General features: G+C 37.8%; 1 protein-coding gene and 2 non-coding genes across 7 annotated transcripts in view; 1 reads left to right on the top strand and 2 right to left on the bottom strand.

Annotated features, from left to right (window-relative positions):
• Positions 1 to 5,302: 5,302 nt before the first annotated feature.
• Positions 5,303 to 5,412, bottom strand: LOC140327875 (U6 spliceosomal RNA). Its single transcript, XR_011920163.1, has one exon. It is a non-coding gene; the product is annotated as a U6 spliceosomal RNA (small nuclear RNA).
• A 1,366-nt stretch (positions 5,413 to 6,778) lies between these two features.
• TRNAY-GUA (transfer RNA tyrosine (anticodon GUA)) lies at positions 6,779 to 6,869 on the top strand. The gene is given in 2 exon segments: positions 6,779 to 6,815; positions 6,834 to 6,869. It is a non-coding gene; the product is annotated as a tRNA-Tyr (tRNA).
• A 9,792-nt stretch (positions 6,870 to 16,661) lies between these two features.
• KANK1 (KN motif and ankyrin repeat domains 1) overlaps positions 16,662 to 20,834 on the bottom strand; it is a 99,541-nt gene continuing 95,368 nt past the window's right edge. For all 5 annotated transcript variants that reach the window (XM_072404192.1, XM_072404195.1, XM_072404193.1 and 2 more), the window contains 2 exons: positions 19,914 to 20,012; positions 16,662 to 17,626 (listed from right to left, as the gene is read on the bottom strand). In XM_072404192.1, the coding sequence (XP_072260293.1) occupies positions 17,561 to 17,626; positions 19,914 to 20,012 (165 nt within the window). In that variant the 3' untranslated portion in view covers positions 16,662 to 17,560. The remainder of the gene's footprint in view (positions 17,627 to 19,913; positions 20,013 to 20,834) is intronic.

Genomic DNA, 20,834 nt, shown 5'->3' with positions numbered 1-20,834 from the left:
TTTGGGGCAGGGTTCTCTCCTCCTGTATCACTGTCTGTATTAGTCTGTCATCTGCAACCCCTATTTAATGTACAGCGCTGCGTAATATGTTGGCGCTATAAAAATCCTGTTTATTATTATTAATAATAATAATAATAATAATATGTCTGATCTGCAGACACTTCCTGACTACATGCATGCACTCCAGCAATAGCTGCATGGCATTTCCTAGGGTGGGTTTTCTAATGACTACAGTGGACTAGGTCTGGTTAACAATGATATAAATGGCCATTTGAAGTCTCCTTTAGAGGCCCTTTTCTTGTGTAAGTGTACATTAAAGCGTACCTAAACTACTCACAATTTTTACTTTACATAAAAGGGTAGACATCTTTTTTAAGGTGCAAAACCTTTTTTTTTTTTATAAAAAAAAAAGGGGTGCAGCACTGCTTCCTAGACGATCGAGAATGAATGGCAGCGCAAAGCTTCCGGAATACCTACAACAGGCATCTTGGCTCTTGGGCGCTGCTTCTGTGCATGCCCGAGCATCTCGGCCATGCACAAAAAGAGCCTTTTTGGGCAAAAAGAAAAATTTGCCGGTCTCACACGTGCAGTGAGATCGGCAAATTTTTTTCCCCATTCTACGTCACCCCGATCTCGCACCTGGGATGGGTGACATAAGAAGAACAGGAAGCAGAAGCGCTGGCTCGGGGACGAATGACGGGATGACGCAGAACCCGCGTCTGATAGACTTTACAGATCACTGCATTCCCCTTCCTAGCTTTGGGTATGTAGCAGTCCAAGCAAGTGGGAAATGTCATGGTAAAATATCACTAATCTCAACAACCCCAAGGTGACTGAAAAAAGGACTTTTTGGCAAGATCAAAGACCTAAATATGTTAATGACTTTAAAGTTGCATATTACAATCACCATGGTAAAGCCTACATGAGATTTCAATGTTGGGTTCCATTGTAAGCTTTGAAAACACCACGCATATGTTTGCAAAATTGCTGAAAATATTTTTCTATATCAGTAATTATATTTAATAAACCGCTTTTATGAAATGAGCATGCAGAGGTATCTGATGAGCCTAGAACTGGCTGATGATCGCCGGTATAGGGAAGCTTCACAGCACCCGCACCACCCGGACATTAGAAGACAGACCCACATGGTGGTGATCTGTGATATGCCATGCATCACATATACTCCCCAACACACAGATATGGTCTCTAACACAATATGTACTTACCAAGAACGCCAAAATTTTGCTGCAGCTCCACTCTGACCTTCCCGCTTTCTGCCCGATCCTACACACAAGTCCCTCCCCCAACTGCTCCTCTAAGGAGAGATGCGCTTCCCATTGGTTGAAAGTTTGTGCAGGGATGACAGATAGAGCATTGGGCCAATCAGAAGCCCAGGTTAAAAGACGCGGAATAGGAGTTTTTCCTTTTGCGCACGTTTTGATTGACATGTGGGGTGCTGGGTGCGGTAAAGAATTCGGCCATGTTGGTGTTTTTCTAGCGCAGTGTGGAAGTTGTGTTCATATGCAAGCTGTAATACGTGTAGTAGAGCAAGTTAGAGTAAATAGAGACTATGCCCCTGATTTAAAAAAGTTCTCCAAAGCTGGAGAGGATACACTTTGTGAAGCTGTGTGATCCAGCAAACCTGGAAATTATTTTTAGAAAGATTTGCTTTTTGTTAGCAAAGGTTTTCAGTCCTGGACCACATCCATTCCAGGTTTGCTGGATCACCCAGCTTCACTAATGAAAATGAATCCTCTGCAGCCTTGGAGAGCTTTAATAAATCAGCCCGTATGAATGATGTAAAGAAAACCAATATCAATCAAATACACATAACGGGGCTAGTTTACAGACATGATGGATATTTCCTTCACTAGCAGAGAAAAAGACAATGTTAGTGCATGTGATATGTAGTATTGGTAGGAATATATCACTATGGTTTGTTAAAACCAGGACTGGAGCTCCTGGTATAGGTAAGATAAATGATATATGTATGATAAACAGGTATTGGTAAACCACCCCTGGCCCAAAAGAAGCCCATTTAGACTTAGGATGAACCGCAACATTTTATTGCATGCTTAGCCATGTACTTTTCATTGTTATGGGAGCTGCTGGGAACCATTTTTTGCACAGGGTTTTGTTGCAGCGGCAGAATGGTTCTTGGAAGCAACATGTTGCTTCTACCTGTGGAGTTGTTTTTGCTCCCCTGTTGGAAGATCTGCACTACCACCACTAACACAAGGGCAATACATGAAAATGTGTTGGCATGCGGTGCAAATCACTGCTCCTGGTGGCACAGCAGTAGTTTGATATGCGTCCTGGGACGGCCAGCTGCGTGATTTTAGAATGAACGTTTGAAAGAGTCCAAAAAGTCAGAGGGTGGAAGCAAAAGAAAGTAAAATAAATGTAAGAGAAAACAGAAAGTAAGCAAAATAATAAGAATAGTGGGTAACTGGTTTGGGAGAACCAGGGGTTGCAGGAAAGTACGAAGATAACATCAGCAGAACTAATGAAGTGGGGGAGGTGAATATTATAAACCCAGCGTGGGGCCAGATGTTGTCAGATAAGTGCTACGGACCTATATGGTTGAGGGTATAGGGTCTGAATGTGTACAGTGTTTAGGATATGGATTCAGGAGGGGAAAGGGAGTGCCAAAAGGGGGATAAAATGAGAGCTGGGGAACTATGATATACAAGCACAGTATTTGCCAACCAAATCATGTTCCAATATTCACAGTCTATATGGCCAGTGCTCCAGGATATGGTCAGATTAAAAAATAATACCTAATGTGAGACAAGAGCCAACAAAGACATGTGACTTTAAGCTAAAGGTGAAAAGTAGTGATGAAAAGTAAAAAGGACATGTCTATCTGAAACAGGCCACAAAATTGTCAGAGGGGTGGCTGGAGGAGGGGATGATGATCAGGGAGGCTGGAAGGATCTAAACGGATCCCAAATACAGAGATAGAGAAAGATGTGTAGGTAAATAAATGCTTGCCATGAATTAGCTCAGTCCAGGGATATTTGAAGCAAAATGAATTGTTCACGAATTTATTCCAGATGTATAAACCTGTAATAACACTTTTGGGTGATCCTTTCAGTAAATGCACAACAGTATTTCAGGGGAACATTCGGACACTTTAGTGAATGCAGATGTCTGCAGAGGAAAAAAACCTGAGATAACCTTGCCAGTATGAACATTTCATTCATCAGGGATCCTCTGTCTCATAACAGCAGGAGATATGCTAGAAGGTCTTCCACTAGAAATGGGGCTCATTGACAAAGATGAAGGACATTCAGAGCTAAAATTACTTTGTGTGGAGGAATCACATCAAAGGAGCACTTCCCAAAATATAATTTAGCAGTTAGAATTTTTTTATTTAAATTCCTTTATTACCCCACCCCACTATTCCAGCCTGCTGAAGAATACTTCTTGTTTCAAATGTTTATGTGATTTTTATTTATTTATTTATTTTATATAATTTATTTAAATAATAAGAGACAGGACAGAAAGGAACAGTTGTCAACATGAACAGAATGATATTTATTTTTATTTTTACATTCCCACTATTAAAACACATTATAGATTCAGCTGGGAGGAGAGGTTTGCAGATAGCTAGTGTTGTTATGCATTTAATATACAAGACTTGCAATAATAAAGAAAAAGTTTACTTACTTTACATAAAAAAATGTAGACAACAACCAAAAATGTACTTTTATTTAAAAGTAAAAATTTTGTTTCTTTGTGTTTTTTTTTTTTTTTTTTTAAAGAAAAGGGGGCAGCACTGCCCCTTTAATTCTTGATCGTCTAGGCCAGGGGTGCCCACACTTTTTGGCTTGTGAGCTACTTTTAAAATGACTGAGTCATAATTATCTAACAACAATAAAAACTTGGACTTAATAACCCCTGTGCCCGGTAGAGTTTATTTTGAAAGGCAGGGCTCCACGATCTACTCACGTTGCCTTTGCCGTCTACCAGTAGATCTGAATGGAAGCGCAGAGCCTCCCGGGATACCTAGGTCACGCATCCCAGGAGGCTTTTGGCTGCTCTTTCTGCTGAAGGAGCCCTTTCATCAATAGTGGAAAAAATTGACGATCTTACACATGCGCAGTGAGATCGGCAAGTTTTTTCCCAATCTACGTCACCTGATTAGGCGCCTGCACAGTGCGAGATTGGGTGACGTAGGAGGAAGAACTCGGAAGAAGAGAGGAGAAGATGTTGGCACCTGGCTGCCTTTGTACAGGGCCAAAGACAGATACCGTGAGGACACGGGACTCAATGGAAGAAACCTCCCGATGGACAGACTGATCTGCGGCATTAAAGGTAGGTGTGATTTTATTTTTGTTTTGGGTTTACTTCCGCTTTAACAAACACTAACATAAGATTGTTCTACGGTTTCTTTATTTATTATTATTAATATTATTATTATTATTAATTATAAACAGGATTTATATAGCGCCAAACATATTACGCAGCTCTGTACATTAAACGTGGATTTATAAAGCTTTTTAAATTGAAACGGGTCTAAATCAGGGGTGTCAAACTCGAACACACAGAGGGCCAAAATAAAAATTCAGACAAAGTCCTAGACCAACCTTGAAATTTATTGAAAAATTGAGGAAATTTTTCCTTCTCATTAGATAAAAACCTTTTTCATATGGAGGTTTTGCTTCACATTCATCCTGGAACAAGCTTATAATAAAGAGGCATAAAAATGTTTTTTTTAATTTTATTTAGGAAAAAATCTTCTGCCTCTTTCTATTTGTAGTTAAATTTCAATGGTAACCTTTTTGACAGGCTAACAATAATAATACCAATATTCTTCTATGAAAATCCAACCATTCAAGTCCATGCCTTGGAGTAGCAAGTAAAAGTACAGCTGAGGGGGAGTGCTGGAAACGCCAGACGCTGCCAATGTAGAGCTAAATCTTATGAGTGGTCGGCTGCTTCACTGATATAATGCCACTACTAAAATTCCCGGCATTATTTGCATCTATAAAACAGACCAATGCGGGGCCACACATAGGCAGAGAGCCCGCTGGTCTATAGACACGAGTGATGCCGGGAATTGTGGTAGTGGCGCTATTTCAATGCAGCGGCGGGCCAGCTGTAGTTAATATTTAGGATTCCTTTGGGGGCCAAAAAAAAGGACATTGGGGGCCAGAGTTTGACACCCCTGATCTAAATGGAGACATAGTACACACATGGCGTATGTGACTGCAACAAATGAATCTGAACTTGTATAGCAATGGCAATAGTGGACAATGAGAGTCAAAAAGAGACCAATACATTGAATGTGCTGCAATAAATTATTGACTGCCTCACGAATTTGCCACGTGTCTTCTATGCGCAGGGGCCATGCTCATCTTCTCTGTATCCATCCAATTTTAGTATACGTCCTGCCGGAGCCAGGACCAAACACTGCGGGCCCTGATTGCTATATAACCCTGGCTACAGCTGAGAAAACCAAATGACAAATTACAGTGAGACCTAAATTTATTTTTATAAAATATAATATCTGTTTGGAAATCAAGCCCAAATCTTCTTGTCTTTACAGCACATTCCAACATTCTAGAAGGAGAGAGAGAATTCTAATAGGATCATAATGAAGATTCTTTCAGGGCAGAACTACTATGACATTAGTCAGCCGCAGAGGATCCTGGGAGCCTGCAGATCAGCTCTAGAGTGTTTGCATCATGTGACGTGCTTGTGTCATGTGACATGTCTGTGTCTTTCTTATGGCAGCTTTGCCAGATAATGTTTGGATTTATTGTTATTTTATTTTCGTGGCGACTTTTGTAGGTTCGGCAAATTTCAAAGCAACCGTCGGTGTGCTGTTATATAGCAGTCCTGAGGCCGAATGGTAAACTTATTAGAAGACAAAAAAATCACATGACGTGCTCTGGATGCCTTAAGGTTCAGCCAGTTACTCCTCCCACAATCTCCTGCGGATCCGTTGCTCATTTGACGACTAATGCTGCTGCATCGTGAAGCAATGCATGTTTTTCTTTTTTTTTTTTTGCACCATTACTTAACATTTACTTTTTGCACGGGGGACACACTTTAAAATACAATAATTTCTTCACATCCACCCCTTCATGCTGCACAGGCCCAATACTCTCCTTTCAGTGCTGTGCACCGTTCACACAGTCCATTCACATGTCATCAATTTACATTTATCCTATTCATCACTCAAAGCTGCACCTACTTAGGCCTGGACAACCAATCCTATCGCAAATCACTTGCAGCTTGCCTTCCTAAAATCCTATTCTTCTGCATTTGAATGTTAATTTTCAGTTTCATAGAATTTGCAGGCCAAATCACAGTACTGTGTTGCATAAAATGCATTACCACACTGTGAAGTCATTCATTTTGCAGACTAGACCATTGCAATAAATGCAGCTCTGACATAATGACAATGTTCTTGTGAAAATAAAAAAAAGTTTATCTTTGTTTTTGACTTTTGAATTTTGTTATTGTCTTTCTTGTGTCACACAAACCCAGCTATTGTCATGTTCCACTTTTACCACTAGATGTCGCTACAACACTATTGCTTTGATATTGCAACGCGCATGGAATAGTAAAACATATATGCTGATTATCTGGCTCGATAAAATTCTTCAGACGTACTATAGTACTGCACATTGTATATAGCAATAATGTACAGAATACTCAGAACCCGGGAACTACTAAGAAACAAATGAATTTTGTATAGCAGAGCGTGACGTACTTCCGCCTAATAATCTTCAATACAAGAACTGACACATACGGACTCAGAAATCCTTCGGTAGCTCAGTTGGTAGAGCGGAGGACTGTAGTGGAATTACCCAGCTGTAATCCTTAGGTCACTGGTTCGATTCCGGTCCGAAGGACATTTTTTTTTCTCCATTGCTGAGAATTATTTGAAATTAGAAATTAGTTTTAGAGTTTATAAAATGTAGTGGCTATATTGGTTCGTAGAAGGCAACGTTTACTTTTAAAATTGTAATTTTGTACACTTTTGCATGTAAGTGGGCATGCAATCATTTTTGATTAATTACATTTATGAAAATAAAAATATGAAAATAATGATCCATGAATCATCGCAATAGTGGTTTTATTATTATATTAAAATATCAAATCTTTAAAAGTGGTGATTAGCTGACATGATGGTCACTTTCATGAATGATGACCTGTTCATGAATGTTATTTCCCCCACTTCCTAGATTGTAAGCTCTTCAGGGCAGGGTCCTCTCCTCCTGTGTCATTGTATCTGTCTGTTTTTTTAATGTACAGCGCTGTATTATATGTTGGTACTATATAAATACTGTTTATAAATAAAATTAATAATACCGCATGTGGAGGAGTAATATCATCTGGGCCTGGTCAGTGAAAATGTTAGCACGGTCACAAAGGCAATGTGGGTGATTATAGCAATGCCAAGGTAGGGTTTGGGCAGTAAATGTTCAATAAAAAGCATTTTTTATTTTAAGCAATTACTTTAATGTACAGTGCTGCATAATATGGCACCATATAAATCCTGTTTATTATTATTATAATTAATAATAATGAAAAATAATATACAATAGTGATGATTCAAGATGGAATGGGTTGAAGCCTCTTTGGAGAAGGAGGCACAGTTTGAGGGCTTTTTTTGGAGTCTGGGAATCATACATAGCTCTATTATATTTGGTTATGAGAACGAGAGTTCTCACAACCTTTGAACAAACTGCATGGTATGCCTATCGTCTTTTGGACATTGTATGGTAATTATTAGATAAGATATAATGGATTGAAAATCAATGTTATTCATAATATTTTTAGAGTCTTTGATCCCCTTACTGTTATAACTTGTACTGCTAGCCATATTTGATTGAAATTTGGTTAACCAGTGATTCCATTGTTTGTAGTATTTGTTATGCCACAATTCTACTGTATCTAATATGTTTTGTTCTGAATACTGTGTTATTTCCCCTTGTAAAAATGGTGATAAAATTGTCGCAGTGACCCAAACACCACTTTAAAAGGGCCTGCAGAGATCAATGCCCGGCCAAACAAATCGTCCAAGGATCGAAATTAGGAAACCAGAATGATGATGGTGGCCCCTGCAACAGAACAGGGACAGATAAGCATATTTTAAAAATTGCAATCATACAGGTGTTTTTTTTTTGTTTTGTTTTTTAACAGGGGACATTATCTGTTCCTTCTGGTTGCAGTTTTTTATTTCTCGAGTTTGGTTCCACTTTAAGGCAACAATTGCAGCTGTTTTACAACCATAGAAGCTGTGTGTGGTCAAGTTTTTTTTATATATCAAAATTTAACTGAAAGTACTAAAAATCTCACAACAGTAAAAATCTGCTGTGACGCTGTCTTTGGCTCCTGGTATTATCTTTGCATGTATGTTTATTTGCATAAACACATAAATAAAGAAAATTACAAAAAAAAAATCTCACAACAGTTATGCGAATTTCCATTTTAGAAAGCTGTCACTGAAACATTTGTCCTTTTTCCTCTAAACTTTTTGAGACATATATAGCAGTTAAAATGTGATAGAAGATCTATCATTCATTTCTGTATTTTATACCAAGCACTGTACACAGCGAAGTTCTGTGGAATCCATACTTCTGGCCTTTGTGCAGTAATACAACAATATTTACTAACAAAAAATAAACAATTGTTTTTACAATCACGTCTCCGCTTGTGTATGTTGTTTTGTATCATGGGCCTATTTACTAACACCATACATGGAAAGTTTGCAAAAGAAATAACAGATTTGATATATTTGGCATAATAGCTTTACCATTATCTTTTCAGCACAAATTGTATAATGACGTCACTGTCAGCACCAACAGCCGATCCTCTACACAGACATTACACACAGATAACATCCAACACTAGTCTTTGTTAGTCTTCATTATCTATATAATCTACAAGTCATCTTCTGTATGTGACTCCACCTAACATTAAGCAGAAATGAAGAGGCGATGTTTCAGTGATAACCCCAGACCACCTGGTCATGAATATGATTCCCTTTTTAGAAGAGTTCCCAGAGTTTGTAATATTACCTCTTCCAGTACTCATGCCGTATGCAGGACAATTCTGGTATAGTAATTGTAATAATTACATGCAGTTATATTCTTCTGCCATTGCATTTTCAGCAGATTTGTTGATGGGCTCTTGATTCAGAATTACTTTTTCCCTATACAAGTAATGCAAAAGCATATTAAAGTAGATCTAAATTACCAGACCAAAAAAGAAAATATGGCCCCAGCAGCTTATGTCATATTATGCAAGTACGAACAGCATATGTGCACGCACTTACCTTGCAAAGTGATTCCTTTCCAGTGCTGTGATATCAGCATTCCCCTTCAACTCCATCTTCTTTCTCTTGATTAGCTGGGCCCAGATAACAAAAACCTATTTACGTGCAGTTATTAAAGGAAATGGTCCATCTTTCAGAATAAATGGTGCTGCTGCATACTAATAAGAGGCACCAGCAGAGCTGAAAAGGGAAGATCGCTAGAATGGGAAGGAAGGTAAGTATTTAACATGGCAGTCTACAACCATGGGTTGGGGTCTTAATAAAGTTTGCTTTATTATACAAAAGGCTAAACTTGTGAAATGTAATAAAAGTAGGGCGGTGTTAATATTACACATAGGTTATTCATATTGTTTCATTTCTTTGACTTGTCCAAAAACATTGGTTAAGTCACAGCATTTGTAATTTCCCATGCAGTGAGCTAAAATCTGGAAAAAAAATTAAATTGGTTGGAAAGGTTACATTTCATCTTAACAATATTTTAAAGAGACTGAAGTATTTTCTTTCCCCAAATGGATGTGGATTTAAGACCAAAAGTCTGTAACCAAAGTTTTGTCAGTTAATCAGTTACTGACACTGAACTTTTCCAATGAGATACCAGAGATTAACAAAGGAAATCCAACTGGGTCACTAGACACTAGGGGAAGTAACACACAATAGGAGGGGAGATGCTTCAATGGTGTGACATTAAATAAAACTATGTCTTGTGCTGCTTATACCATAGGAAACCGTTCACTTCAGTTATTGAATGGTAGTCTTATTCATGGGCCAAAAAGGATTTTTGCTACAGAAATTGTCTGTGTATCTCCAGACTAAAAGGAAAAATGTTTTGGTTGTCCATGGAATTTTTATTCTCAAAATAGGAATGAGAAAACTGTGAATAGCAATTTGCTTGTAACATGAAGAACATGCTGAGGACTGCTGGCCTTAGACCAAACCTAAATAAATGTTTGTTCTCGGTATTGCAAAAATAGAACATGCACTGATTCCAAATGAGAGTGAATGCCATATCACCCTTCCTGTGGCTGAGGTTTGATGTTTTAGGCATCCAGAGATCTCTGCGTGTTCTTCACATCTGCAGTGCACATTGGGCACAACATTGATTTTTTTTTTTTTTGAAGAACAAAGCTAATTTCATAATTTAGGCAACTGCAGATATTTAAAAGCAGGATGAAGTATTATTTCCACATTCACCAATAAAAAATGACACTTTATTATTTAAGTGCTTTAGAAAGCTGAGTAAAGTACATGAAAAAACATACAAACCCAAAAACTAAAGTCTTACATGCTTTAACATACAAAGAAAAAAGGAGGCATACAAATTACATCATGGGGTAGAATGTGCAAAAACAAAACAAAAAAACAAACAGTATCCCTGAAGGGAAGGGAACAGTGCCATAACATAAGATCACATAGACATCATGAATCAAATTCCATATTCTGGACTGGATGAGGATCTTAGAATAACTTCCTCAGATAAGTTATATAATTTTACACTTAAAGTTTTAAGAGGTAGGCAGCCCCATTAACCAAACATACAAAATAGTATTAATCAAATAATGAAGAAACAAACCCACCCTAATAATAATAGTGAGGACAAGAGTACAAGTATTATAGAACCCTGTATGGAACATAACATAAACTAGAGCTCCCAGCAAGGTGAGGTGAATAGTCCCACAATATTGCCCATATCTATAAATACCAATGATTTCTCCAAGTTCAGTAGGATACTGAGAACAAGCCATATAAAAAGAATAATAGACAATTATGCATCAATAACCACAGGGACGTCTGCACATGGAACATGGGCCCCAGTGAGTTTTCTACAGGCCTGCAGCCTTCATGTAGCAGAATTGGCCCGACGGGGCAGAGTAGCTAAAAAGAGTGCTGTCCGATCAGCCAATGGAAAAAGAGTCAAAAGCCAGTTTGGTTTGCATGAGAGCGTAAAAAAAAAAATTTGCTCCTGCTTTGCATACAATCTAGTGCAAGAGAAAACTTATAGGTAGGTGGCCTCAGGCTGCTTTATATAGTCCAGTAATGGTTTAAGATGGGACCTCATCTGAAGCATTTGGGGGATATGCGGACAAAAAATAATGCAAGCTCCATGTAGATATACTAGATTCTTCTCCCAGGCCACCCTAATATTGGCTTATTTATTATTTTAAATGTGTACTACAATGTACATCTCCAGGCCTGGCTGGGCCTGGAGAGCATGGGCTCAGGGTACAATAAGCTTTGCACACCTCCAATCATGGGGTATTCCCTAAATAACTGATTCAAATATGCACTATTGTTTCATACAATGTCAGCTACACTTTCTGATAACTTGTGCCTAACTAAATAAGTTAAGGCACACTCTCTCTCATCCACCTTGAGATAGAGGAAGAACAGCGGTATAAGTATATATATGAAGAACTCCATGCAGAAAAGCCTGTTCACACCACCATATTCAGACCATGCCCTAAAACATTTTATTTTGTTTTTTTTTTTAAATGGCACTTTTGATACAGAGTGCCTTAGTAAACAAAATGTCATTAGCTTAATATCTATTATACATTAATTTACAATAATAATAATAGTTGTTGTGTAAGGAATGTAGATTTTAAGGTTACATATGTATATATAGACATTGTGCAATGATGATAGCAATACAAATGATGGTTAGCTGTCTTGTGAAATAAAGGTAAGTTCAGAAGGGAGGATGAAATTAAGTATGTGCTGGTTTCAACTACATCTGGTATGAAGCTTAGACAAAATTTGGAATCCTGGCACCAATGTTTGCAAAGAATTTCATTATCAGTGGGTGGTAGAGGGAGGTGAATATTTCAAGAGAAGCTGTCACTTTACCCCAGGTTTCCAAAAGGGATAAATAAAACAGCTTAATGTTACAACTTCTGTAGTAACAGCCTGACATTCTCCAGTCATGAAAGGTTATGTCTTCTGTACAACAGATCTCACCATAGGCAAGTATAGGGTAGGATATCAAATTAAATATAATAAACTTTAGTTTGGGTAACCAGTATTGGTTGTCTAGCAAGCAGATCTTTCCCCATTACTGATTTATCACATCTTGTTCTGCAATGTATTTCTTTGTGGAAACAGGACTTTGCTTCCTCATGTTAGAAGATCCAGCAAGGAGAATAGTGAGAAGTACAGGACGGACATCACCAATCTCACTTCAAATCTCCTAGAGTTAGCAGTAAGAGGCATCAGAGCTTTAGAATCCCAGAGAGGCGGAGAGTTAAAAAGTATGTACCTATAAAGATGCAGTCTTGCAAAGTTTACAGTTTCTCTCTTTAAAATATGTCCACTTGCCAGGGTGTGACAAGAAGCCGTTTTTTGCTACTTTTAGGTTTTAAATAAGGTGCAGTAAAGCCTACATCAAGCTATTCTTACCTGAAACTAACAATTTCAAAGTGACTGTGGAACCACACCTAACCAGCTTTGTAAAGCAACAATAAAACATATGTGACTAACAAAGGATGCACAACAGGCTTTCTTCATGGAAATAACCATGCACTATGCAGCAGATAAAAAATTTGTTTCCTTTGAATGATCCACCATATCAGTAAAGGTAGAGAATTTTGTACAATTGCCTAAGCATCTCAATAAGGGAACTTTTCAGCATCATTTTGCCAAATAACTCCATCCACCGTCAGTTTATTATTGTCCAGTCGCACAGAACCACTTGGAAGATCTACCATGACTCTTGGACTGCTAACTGCTAACTTGCTCTCACAAGTCGATGCTTTGGGAGACTCAGGGACAAATCTTAATTTAGTGCTTTGAACCACTTGGCAATAGAGGTCACCTAATTCTAGTAACATGTTGTAATGTGGTCTACATCTTGTCTGGCTGCTCTGATCCCCAATCATCCAGTAACCAGATACATTGCATCAGTGCACCAAAGGAATATTTGTGCCTTTCATGTAGATAGGAATATACTGGAATACAAAGATTAGGCTGGCTTTTTAAATGGGATGGCTTTTGAATGTAAAGGCATATTGTTAACACTGGATTTTTTTTTGTATAAACATATCTGCTCAGATTGACTCAAACCAAAAAAAGTAAAAATGTAACAATGCCAGTTTACTATTTCTCACATGTGGTGGTTCCATCTGTTTTCTTGTTGGCCTTTTTATTTTCATACACAGATCTATATTTAATTTCAATAACACTAAAAAAAGCTTGGAGGCCTTGCATCACTAGGGTCCCAGGTTCAAACTTAGCCAGGTTTTCTCTAATGTCTCAAAATCATACTGGTAGGTCAACTGACTTCCTTTAACTTAGACATTGTGTACAATGGTATGCATTATGTTAGCATTATATACATACATATTAGATTTATTTTTGTGCAAATACATTTTCAAAACAAAGGTAATATAGACTTAGAGAAATATACATTGCTAATGACCTTTGAAAACTGTTCACTAGGTGTGCGTATCTACCACAGGAAGAACTTCTAGGTCTTTCTTGCACACAGAGTTCAGGACAAAAAGTCCAAACAGAAGATCTTACAGCAAAACATGTTGATTTTATTTGGTGGGGCTAATACAAACTTTTTTTTACATGATCTGATTTCTGTAGATTGTAGGTCATATATATCATAATGATTATTGCATACTGTAATCACAATATTCTTTGGTATTGCTTCAACACAGAGATGAATGAATACTAGACCTTTAATATCCAGTACAAATAGTGAAACTGTCCAGGTGTTTGTCAGTTGTCAAGTAAGAAACATTGCTCCTGGCAGGCACATAGTGAACACTTTGTGCTGTACACTCCCAGCACCCACGGGGTATCTGCCTGTCTTTTATGAATAATGTGAAGTTACCACTAAGCTGTAATCAAAACAAAGCAGGCTGTCCAACTGCAAGCAAAGAGATTTATTCTAATGTGTAAATAATGGTTACCTTTTCCAAATCGCAACTTAAAATTAACACTTTTAACAATGCCTATAGCTCCTGCTATACTTCTGGCCTGCTTCACATGCAAAGTTTTTATGCTGCTGTGCTGGTACGGTTTTCTGTTCCCTTTCTCTGTTTACAGAATAGGGACACCTGTCTACGGGCCTTTTCACACTGATGTATTGGAGTAAAGGAGCAGAAAAATATACTCTTAACATAGTATACTAAAACTTTTTTAGTTATTTATTAGAAAAGCCAAAATGTTACCTATTTTTTGTATTCCAATAATCGAGATGAATGCTTCATTAATTGTTTAAAGAAAACATATTAAGGCTTGCTGGATAAATTACATATGCTTTGTAAAAGCTTGCTGTACATACTGCCTTCTATACAAGGTGAAGCCAATAACCCATGGGGAGTGATGTTTTCTTTCACAATATGCCACTGGAGGGTTAAAAGTTTATTTCATTTAACATTTTGTGCCGTCATACTCCTACTCTCAATCCATACAAAGCCAATGTATCATTCTTTAGTGGATGTGGGGGACTTAAATCTCCTTATATAAGGAGGTTTTCATGGAGAGATCCTTAGACTTTAAACCTACCATACCCATTATTGGGGGTTCCTATTCCCTCGTTAAATTTTTCATTTCATGTTTTGATGAATTGCTGGAGCACCCAAAGTGGGTTAGGAACACCTTGGGAACAGTCTGGACATGCACAGAGATTTACCTGTAGTGAATGCAATACATATGTCTGGACTGATAATACTCACTAGTAAATATATCTCACTAGTCCATATATCTTGATCCGCTTCATCTTGGCCCATCAAGATGGCCAGTGAAACAAGAAAAACAGAAAGGAAGAAGATGGCGGCACCCTGCGACAAAATGGGGACAGGGGAGTATATTGCATAAGGTATATCTTACCTGCCTGATTGCATTTTTTTTTAAATAAAAGACCTGTCTCAGAATTTTATAGTTTTGATTTAAGAACCATATTTTTATGCTGTCTACACACAACATAAACACCTGAATGCTGAGCATAATGTTTATATACATTAAATAATTTACCAAAGTAATATTATGATCATTTTGAATACCCTTTGATATAGGGCAGGGGTCAGCAACCTTTACTATCAAAAGAGCCATTTTGCCCCCTCTTCCACTAAAGAAAAATAGTCTGGAGCCGCAAAACTTAGTACAGCTTATAAACTTTAAAATTTTTCTTTTTTTAGTTTTACTTGTTACAACAACAAAATAGAACAAACAGAAGTAGGTTTTATTTTGAAATAAATTAAACACTGAACCATGCCCCTAGAAGCCTCCCGCTTCTAACGTAACACAGTAGATGTTTTTAATGGGCGGTGTTCTTTATGTTCTGACGACGCCTTAGATGAAATTTTAGGGGTGTTAGCCACATGTGTCTCCCACTTGCACCTCTAATTTTGTTCACCTGTACCCCCTTGTTCCAGAGAAATTGGGGTTCAGGTGCTGGAAGCCTCCAGCAATTTGTACCAGGGTAGATTTTTTTGATGGGCAGAGTTCTTTATGTTCTGATGATACCATAACAATTACATTTTAGGGGGTGTTAGTCACATGTGTCCCCCACTTGCACCTACATTTTTAGTTTTTACATCTCCCTGTTCCAGAATAAAGTGGGGAAGGGGACAGGGCAGTGTAGTATGACATTTCTAGTTTTGTGACAGGAGGTATAAATTTGGGGTTCGCACCTCCTTGATATGTAGGTCACCCTGGGGGTCCATAATTTGTATGTTTAATTTCAGGCTTCTAGACAAACTTAAAACAGCAAACCTGATGTTCAATTTTAAATATTTTTATAATTATGATTATATATAATTATGACCCCTATATTTTGAAAGTTAAAGGTGGGGGAGATGAAATTTGGGGTACTATTTGGGTTAGCTTTGGGGGTCCCCTGAAAATTTCAAGTCAGTAAGACATACTATTTAGGAGATATGGAGGTTTGTACTGGGAAAGATGTAAGGCTGCAGTACATGACATGCAGCATTCATACACAAAAACGGCTTTGAAACAGTCCTGATGATGACGTCATTGTACACGCCCCACAGTAGATTTATTTCACAGGGAGATATTTCCGTTAGAACACCGGAAGGGGAATCCCCCTCCTCTACAGTGTCTAGGGGAGGAAGGGGATCCCCCATCAGGGATCTCCCGTCGACGGCAAAAGGGAGCCACAACAAGGAGGCTGAAAAGCCGCATGCGGCTCAGGAGCCACGGATTGCCGACCCCTGATCTAGGGTATACTACAACTGTCAGTTTCCCGAAAATGGCATACCAAAAGGTAGGTTGACAAGGACCACATCTTTACATTCATAGAATAACTTTTGACAAGTTACATAACTTACTTACCAAGCACTGCATCAAAATTCATCAACATTCACTGACAATTGTCCACAAAGAACTACATGTGGTATGAATAAAAACCGCATGGTGAAAGTTTATTGAGAAAATATGGCAAGAGTTTAAGGCACTTCAAACACTTAAACATAGAAATCAAAAAGAAATAGGACAAGCTATTATTATATAAATAAGAAGAAAGGTGAACAGCTTATTTTTTCCATCAATAGACATACAAAGCAAGTAACCTAACATTTGATTTATGAACAGAAAGATATTAACACATAGAACTAGACATATTTAAAAATATATATATATATATATATTCCGCATATATGTTTAAGGCATGTACATTTTTCATTTTTTACAGATTAAAAAATATGCAGCAAATACTGAATTTCATAACATTTGTAGATACATTTTTTTCCTTTAATATAAAAGTTACATAATACATACAGCCCAGAGGACAACATTTCTTAGTCCGTTCAGATCTACTGAGGGCTCTCCTACACAGTACAGCTAAAACCAGTATACCAGCAGCCCAGCTGGATGTGATAGGTTGTTTTAAAACAATTCATCAGTATGGAATGAAGATTGAGGAGCAAAGTAATGCACCGCATATAAATATTAAACCAGTAACAATAACAGAGGCACTATGGCACTTCTAACACTGGAAAAGTGGGAACAGTTCATTTAGCATCCTTACGACTTGACTTAGCAAGTATGAGTCCTTGGATTTTGTATGAAGTCCAGTATCTTAATAATAAAAGCATGGTTTCATAATTCCGCGGGTGTCCAATGGCAGGAAATAGTCTGTGCTCAACATACAGCGTTGTTCCAGTTATCAGACTTTCCATGATATCAACATAGATATTGCTTTAGTCTGCTGGTGCATTCAGGCACAAAAAACAGGTACATTCAGCATGTGTCAGACACAGGTACAGGTAGCAGCAAGTCAGAGATGGCAAACAAATGTTAATTGTCAAATGGTCCTCTTTGTGTTGGACTGGGTGGAAGTTTTTTGCCTAGTCTGGGTGTGCCCTGTGAAAAATAAAAATTTAAATTAAATTAACGTAAACACTTGTGGACAGTAGGCAATTCAGTTTTTTACTTAAAAAAATAATTAGAATTCAACATAGGTTAATTCCACTGCTATGGGTTCCAATTAATGGATGCTTATAGATGGGAAGACAGGGCTGTCAGCATTGCCAACCCCTCTTCACAACCAGATCTTACATGGCTTTTCTTCTTTTTGACCTGGCTGTAATCTCTAGTGTCAGTACAGGGCAAAGCAACAGGTTCACTTTAATAGGGTCCTCAACAAATCCACCTTCTTTTCAAAATATCTGTTATGTTTGAGTATGGAGCCATTCAACTTATAGCTTTCCAACCTGTTGGTGATTTGTTGCTAAAGTGGCCAGTAGATAACATAGGATGAGAAGAAAATTCTAAACCCTGTGCAAACGTTGCCACTTGGAGCTTACACAGGGCTTCCAGCAACCTACTAGATTGTAAGCTCTTCGGGGCAGGGTCCTCTCCTCCTGTATCACTGTCTGTATTAGTCTGTCATTTGCAATCCCTATTTATAGTACAGCTCTGCGTAATATGTTGGCGCTATATAAATCCTGTTTATTAATAATAATAATAATAATAACCTAAATCATAAATCCAGGAAATGTTTTGAACATCTTTCTGAATATGTACTTGCTGTCTGTGTCCCCAGTTGGAAAGATTTTACAAGACCAGTCAAAATAACAGCATTATTTTTCATGATAATGAAAAAATACAATAGTACAATGCTTTTCGTATGCACAATATTTGTGGCTGGACCTCAGTAGTCCTGGTCCAATATTTGGTTACTAGACAGAAAACGCCTACTTGGTAACTTTTTGTACATCCAAAGATTGCATCAAAGTTGACAACCAATGTATGCGAAAGATGAAAGGGTTGCATGCAGCCCAATAACCCCACGCTTTTCCCCCTTCGTAGGCCTCATCAGGGGTAGTTGTGCCCTTTTTTTAATGTATTATATGCATACAATCTAGACATATTTACAAAATATAAGGAGAAAGTTATTTTATGTAGCACTCCAGTATTTGATACAAGGTTATCATTACATATAACAACTATATTACATATACAACTAATGTAATCAAGTATGAAGCATACTTACAATAGTTTTTTTAAACTCTTTTTTGATCTACACAAGTTAGTAGAAATGAGTGTACAACAAATACATTCTATAATATTATATGTCATTTTCCTGTTTACAAGAAATGATGTATATTTTACTACACAGAGACTCGCAGAAATCTGTGACCTCTCTCCGCATATATCACTTTTGCTGATTGGTGGGCTGCAGCAGCAGCCCTTATCGGTTACCACACATATTCCTGGGACCAGGTAAATACTATAAACAACTTTATTTAAATGTGTTATCCTCTGATATTTATTTTATTATCTATATTAAACAATATTCCATTATCATACACCGAATCTCATTTAACTGATAAACTTTATTCCCCAGCAATATAGATGACCTACTTCAAATGTTTCCCCTCCTGGATAATGTAAGTTATTTAAGCCAGATATTATGTATACTCACTTCTTCAAACTGGTGTAGATCAAAAAAGAGTTTAGAGATACTATTGTAAGTATGCTTCATTCTTGATTACATTATTTATAGGTATATGTAATGACAACCTTGTATCAAATACTGACTGCTACATAAAATAATATCTGTTTATATTTTGTAAATATGTCTTTATTGTATGCAACAAATACATAAAAAAGCGCTCAGCTACCCCTGGGGAAACTTACGCAGGGCAAAACGGGTTGGATTACTAGCCTGCATGCAACCCTTTCATCTTTCGCATACATTGGTTGTCAACTTTTGTCAACCCATTGTTGTTATAATTTATTATTATTATTATTATTATTATTATTAATAATATTAAACATGATTTATATAGCAACCAACTCAGCACTGTACATTAAATAGGGATGACACAGAAGGAGAACATGATCCTGCCCAGAAGAGTTAACATTCTAAGAGGTGCGGGAAGTAGCAAACAAAAGTTCCCTGTTTAGTTGGTCAGCTAGGACTGTATTTAATAAGAAAATAAGGAAATGTTTCAATCTATTAAAGTTGTACTAATGGATCCACTTGTCTACTTGTCTGTTTTTATAGTAAATAATAAAGAAAAAATACATTTTAAAAATGCAGACACAAATCAAGTATGTTAAAAGTCTTTTCCAAGTTCAGACGAGGTATAAAAGGCGATTTAAATCGCATTTCATTCATCTGCTATAGGCATGTTATACTTACTGGGGATGGCGTTTTAGAGAAATTGACGTGTGCATAGAGAAGGACAGCTATATCCTTATGACCAGCATCCAAGGCAATTGACAGAGCTGAGCTACCATCCTAGGAAAAAGAGAAATCAAAGATATCATTGTTTAAAGATGCACTCTTATAAGGATTATTAAAAAAAAATGCAATGCTTCCCACAGTGAACTTAAACTTTAGTTTAAGACTAAATCAGTTTTGTTGCCAGCTTTAGCAGTGGCATGGATACTTAAGGCCTACAGTCAAATGTCAATTGTATAATAATATTTCCAATCATGATGCCCAGGGTATATATTAATGTCTTTTTGACAGCCAGAAAGCAACATTTTGCACAGCCAGTGGTTCTTAATCCTCGCTATCACTCCTTTTTAACTGAAAACCAACCAGAGTGGTTCAGCAATTTTTTAAGTAGTGTTGCAATGTACACTTCATACAGTGATATGGAAGCACCACATTCTCGTCAATGCTCACAAACACAGATCACGGACTGTGGTGCTTTTAGGTAAGAATAGAGCTGTGGTCTACAGCAGTGGTCACCAACCTTTTCGGTCCTGCAGACCACTAAAATCACTGGCTCCCGACCGCGCATGTGCAGGGAGCGGAGTGTCACTCAAAGGAGGAGAAACCTCCCCTGGAGTGTCGTCATTATGGTATAACCCCGCCCACTCCCCCATCCCAGATCCGGGCATGCAATGGGAGAGTGGGCGGGTTGTGTCCAGGGACACAGCCCGCCCACGTCACTGAGCCTGGGAAGTGTGCTGGGGACGTGGCCAGTGCATCCACCTGCGGGGTCCTTCTCCTGACCCCCCTTGGGGGTGCACCGGCCAGAGCCGCAGACCAATAAAATTTTCTCGCGGGACACGGGTTGGCGACCGCTGGTAATAATGGTAATAAATGTGA

Source organism: Pyxicephalus adspersus, chromosome 3, assembly GCF_032062135.1.
Source record: "Pyxicephalus adspersus chromosome 3, UCB_Pads_2.0, whole genome shotgun sequence".
In the NCBI taxonomy this organism is placed as follows: Eukaryota; Metazoa; Chordata; class Amphibia; order Anura; family Pyxicephalidae; genus Pyxicephalus; species Pyxicephalus adspersus.
Note: the sequence above shows the minus strand (reverse complement) of the source record. Positions and strands in the feature narration are given on the sequence as shown.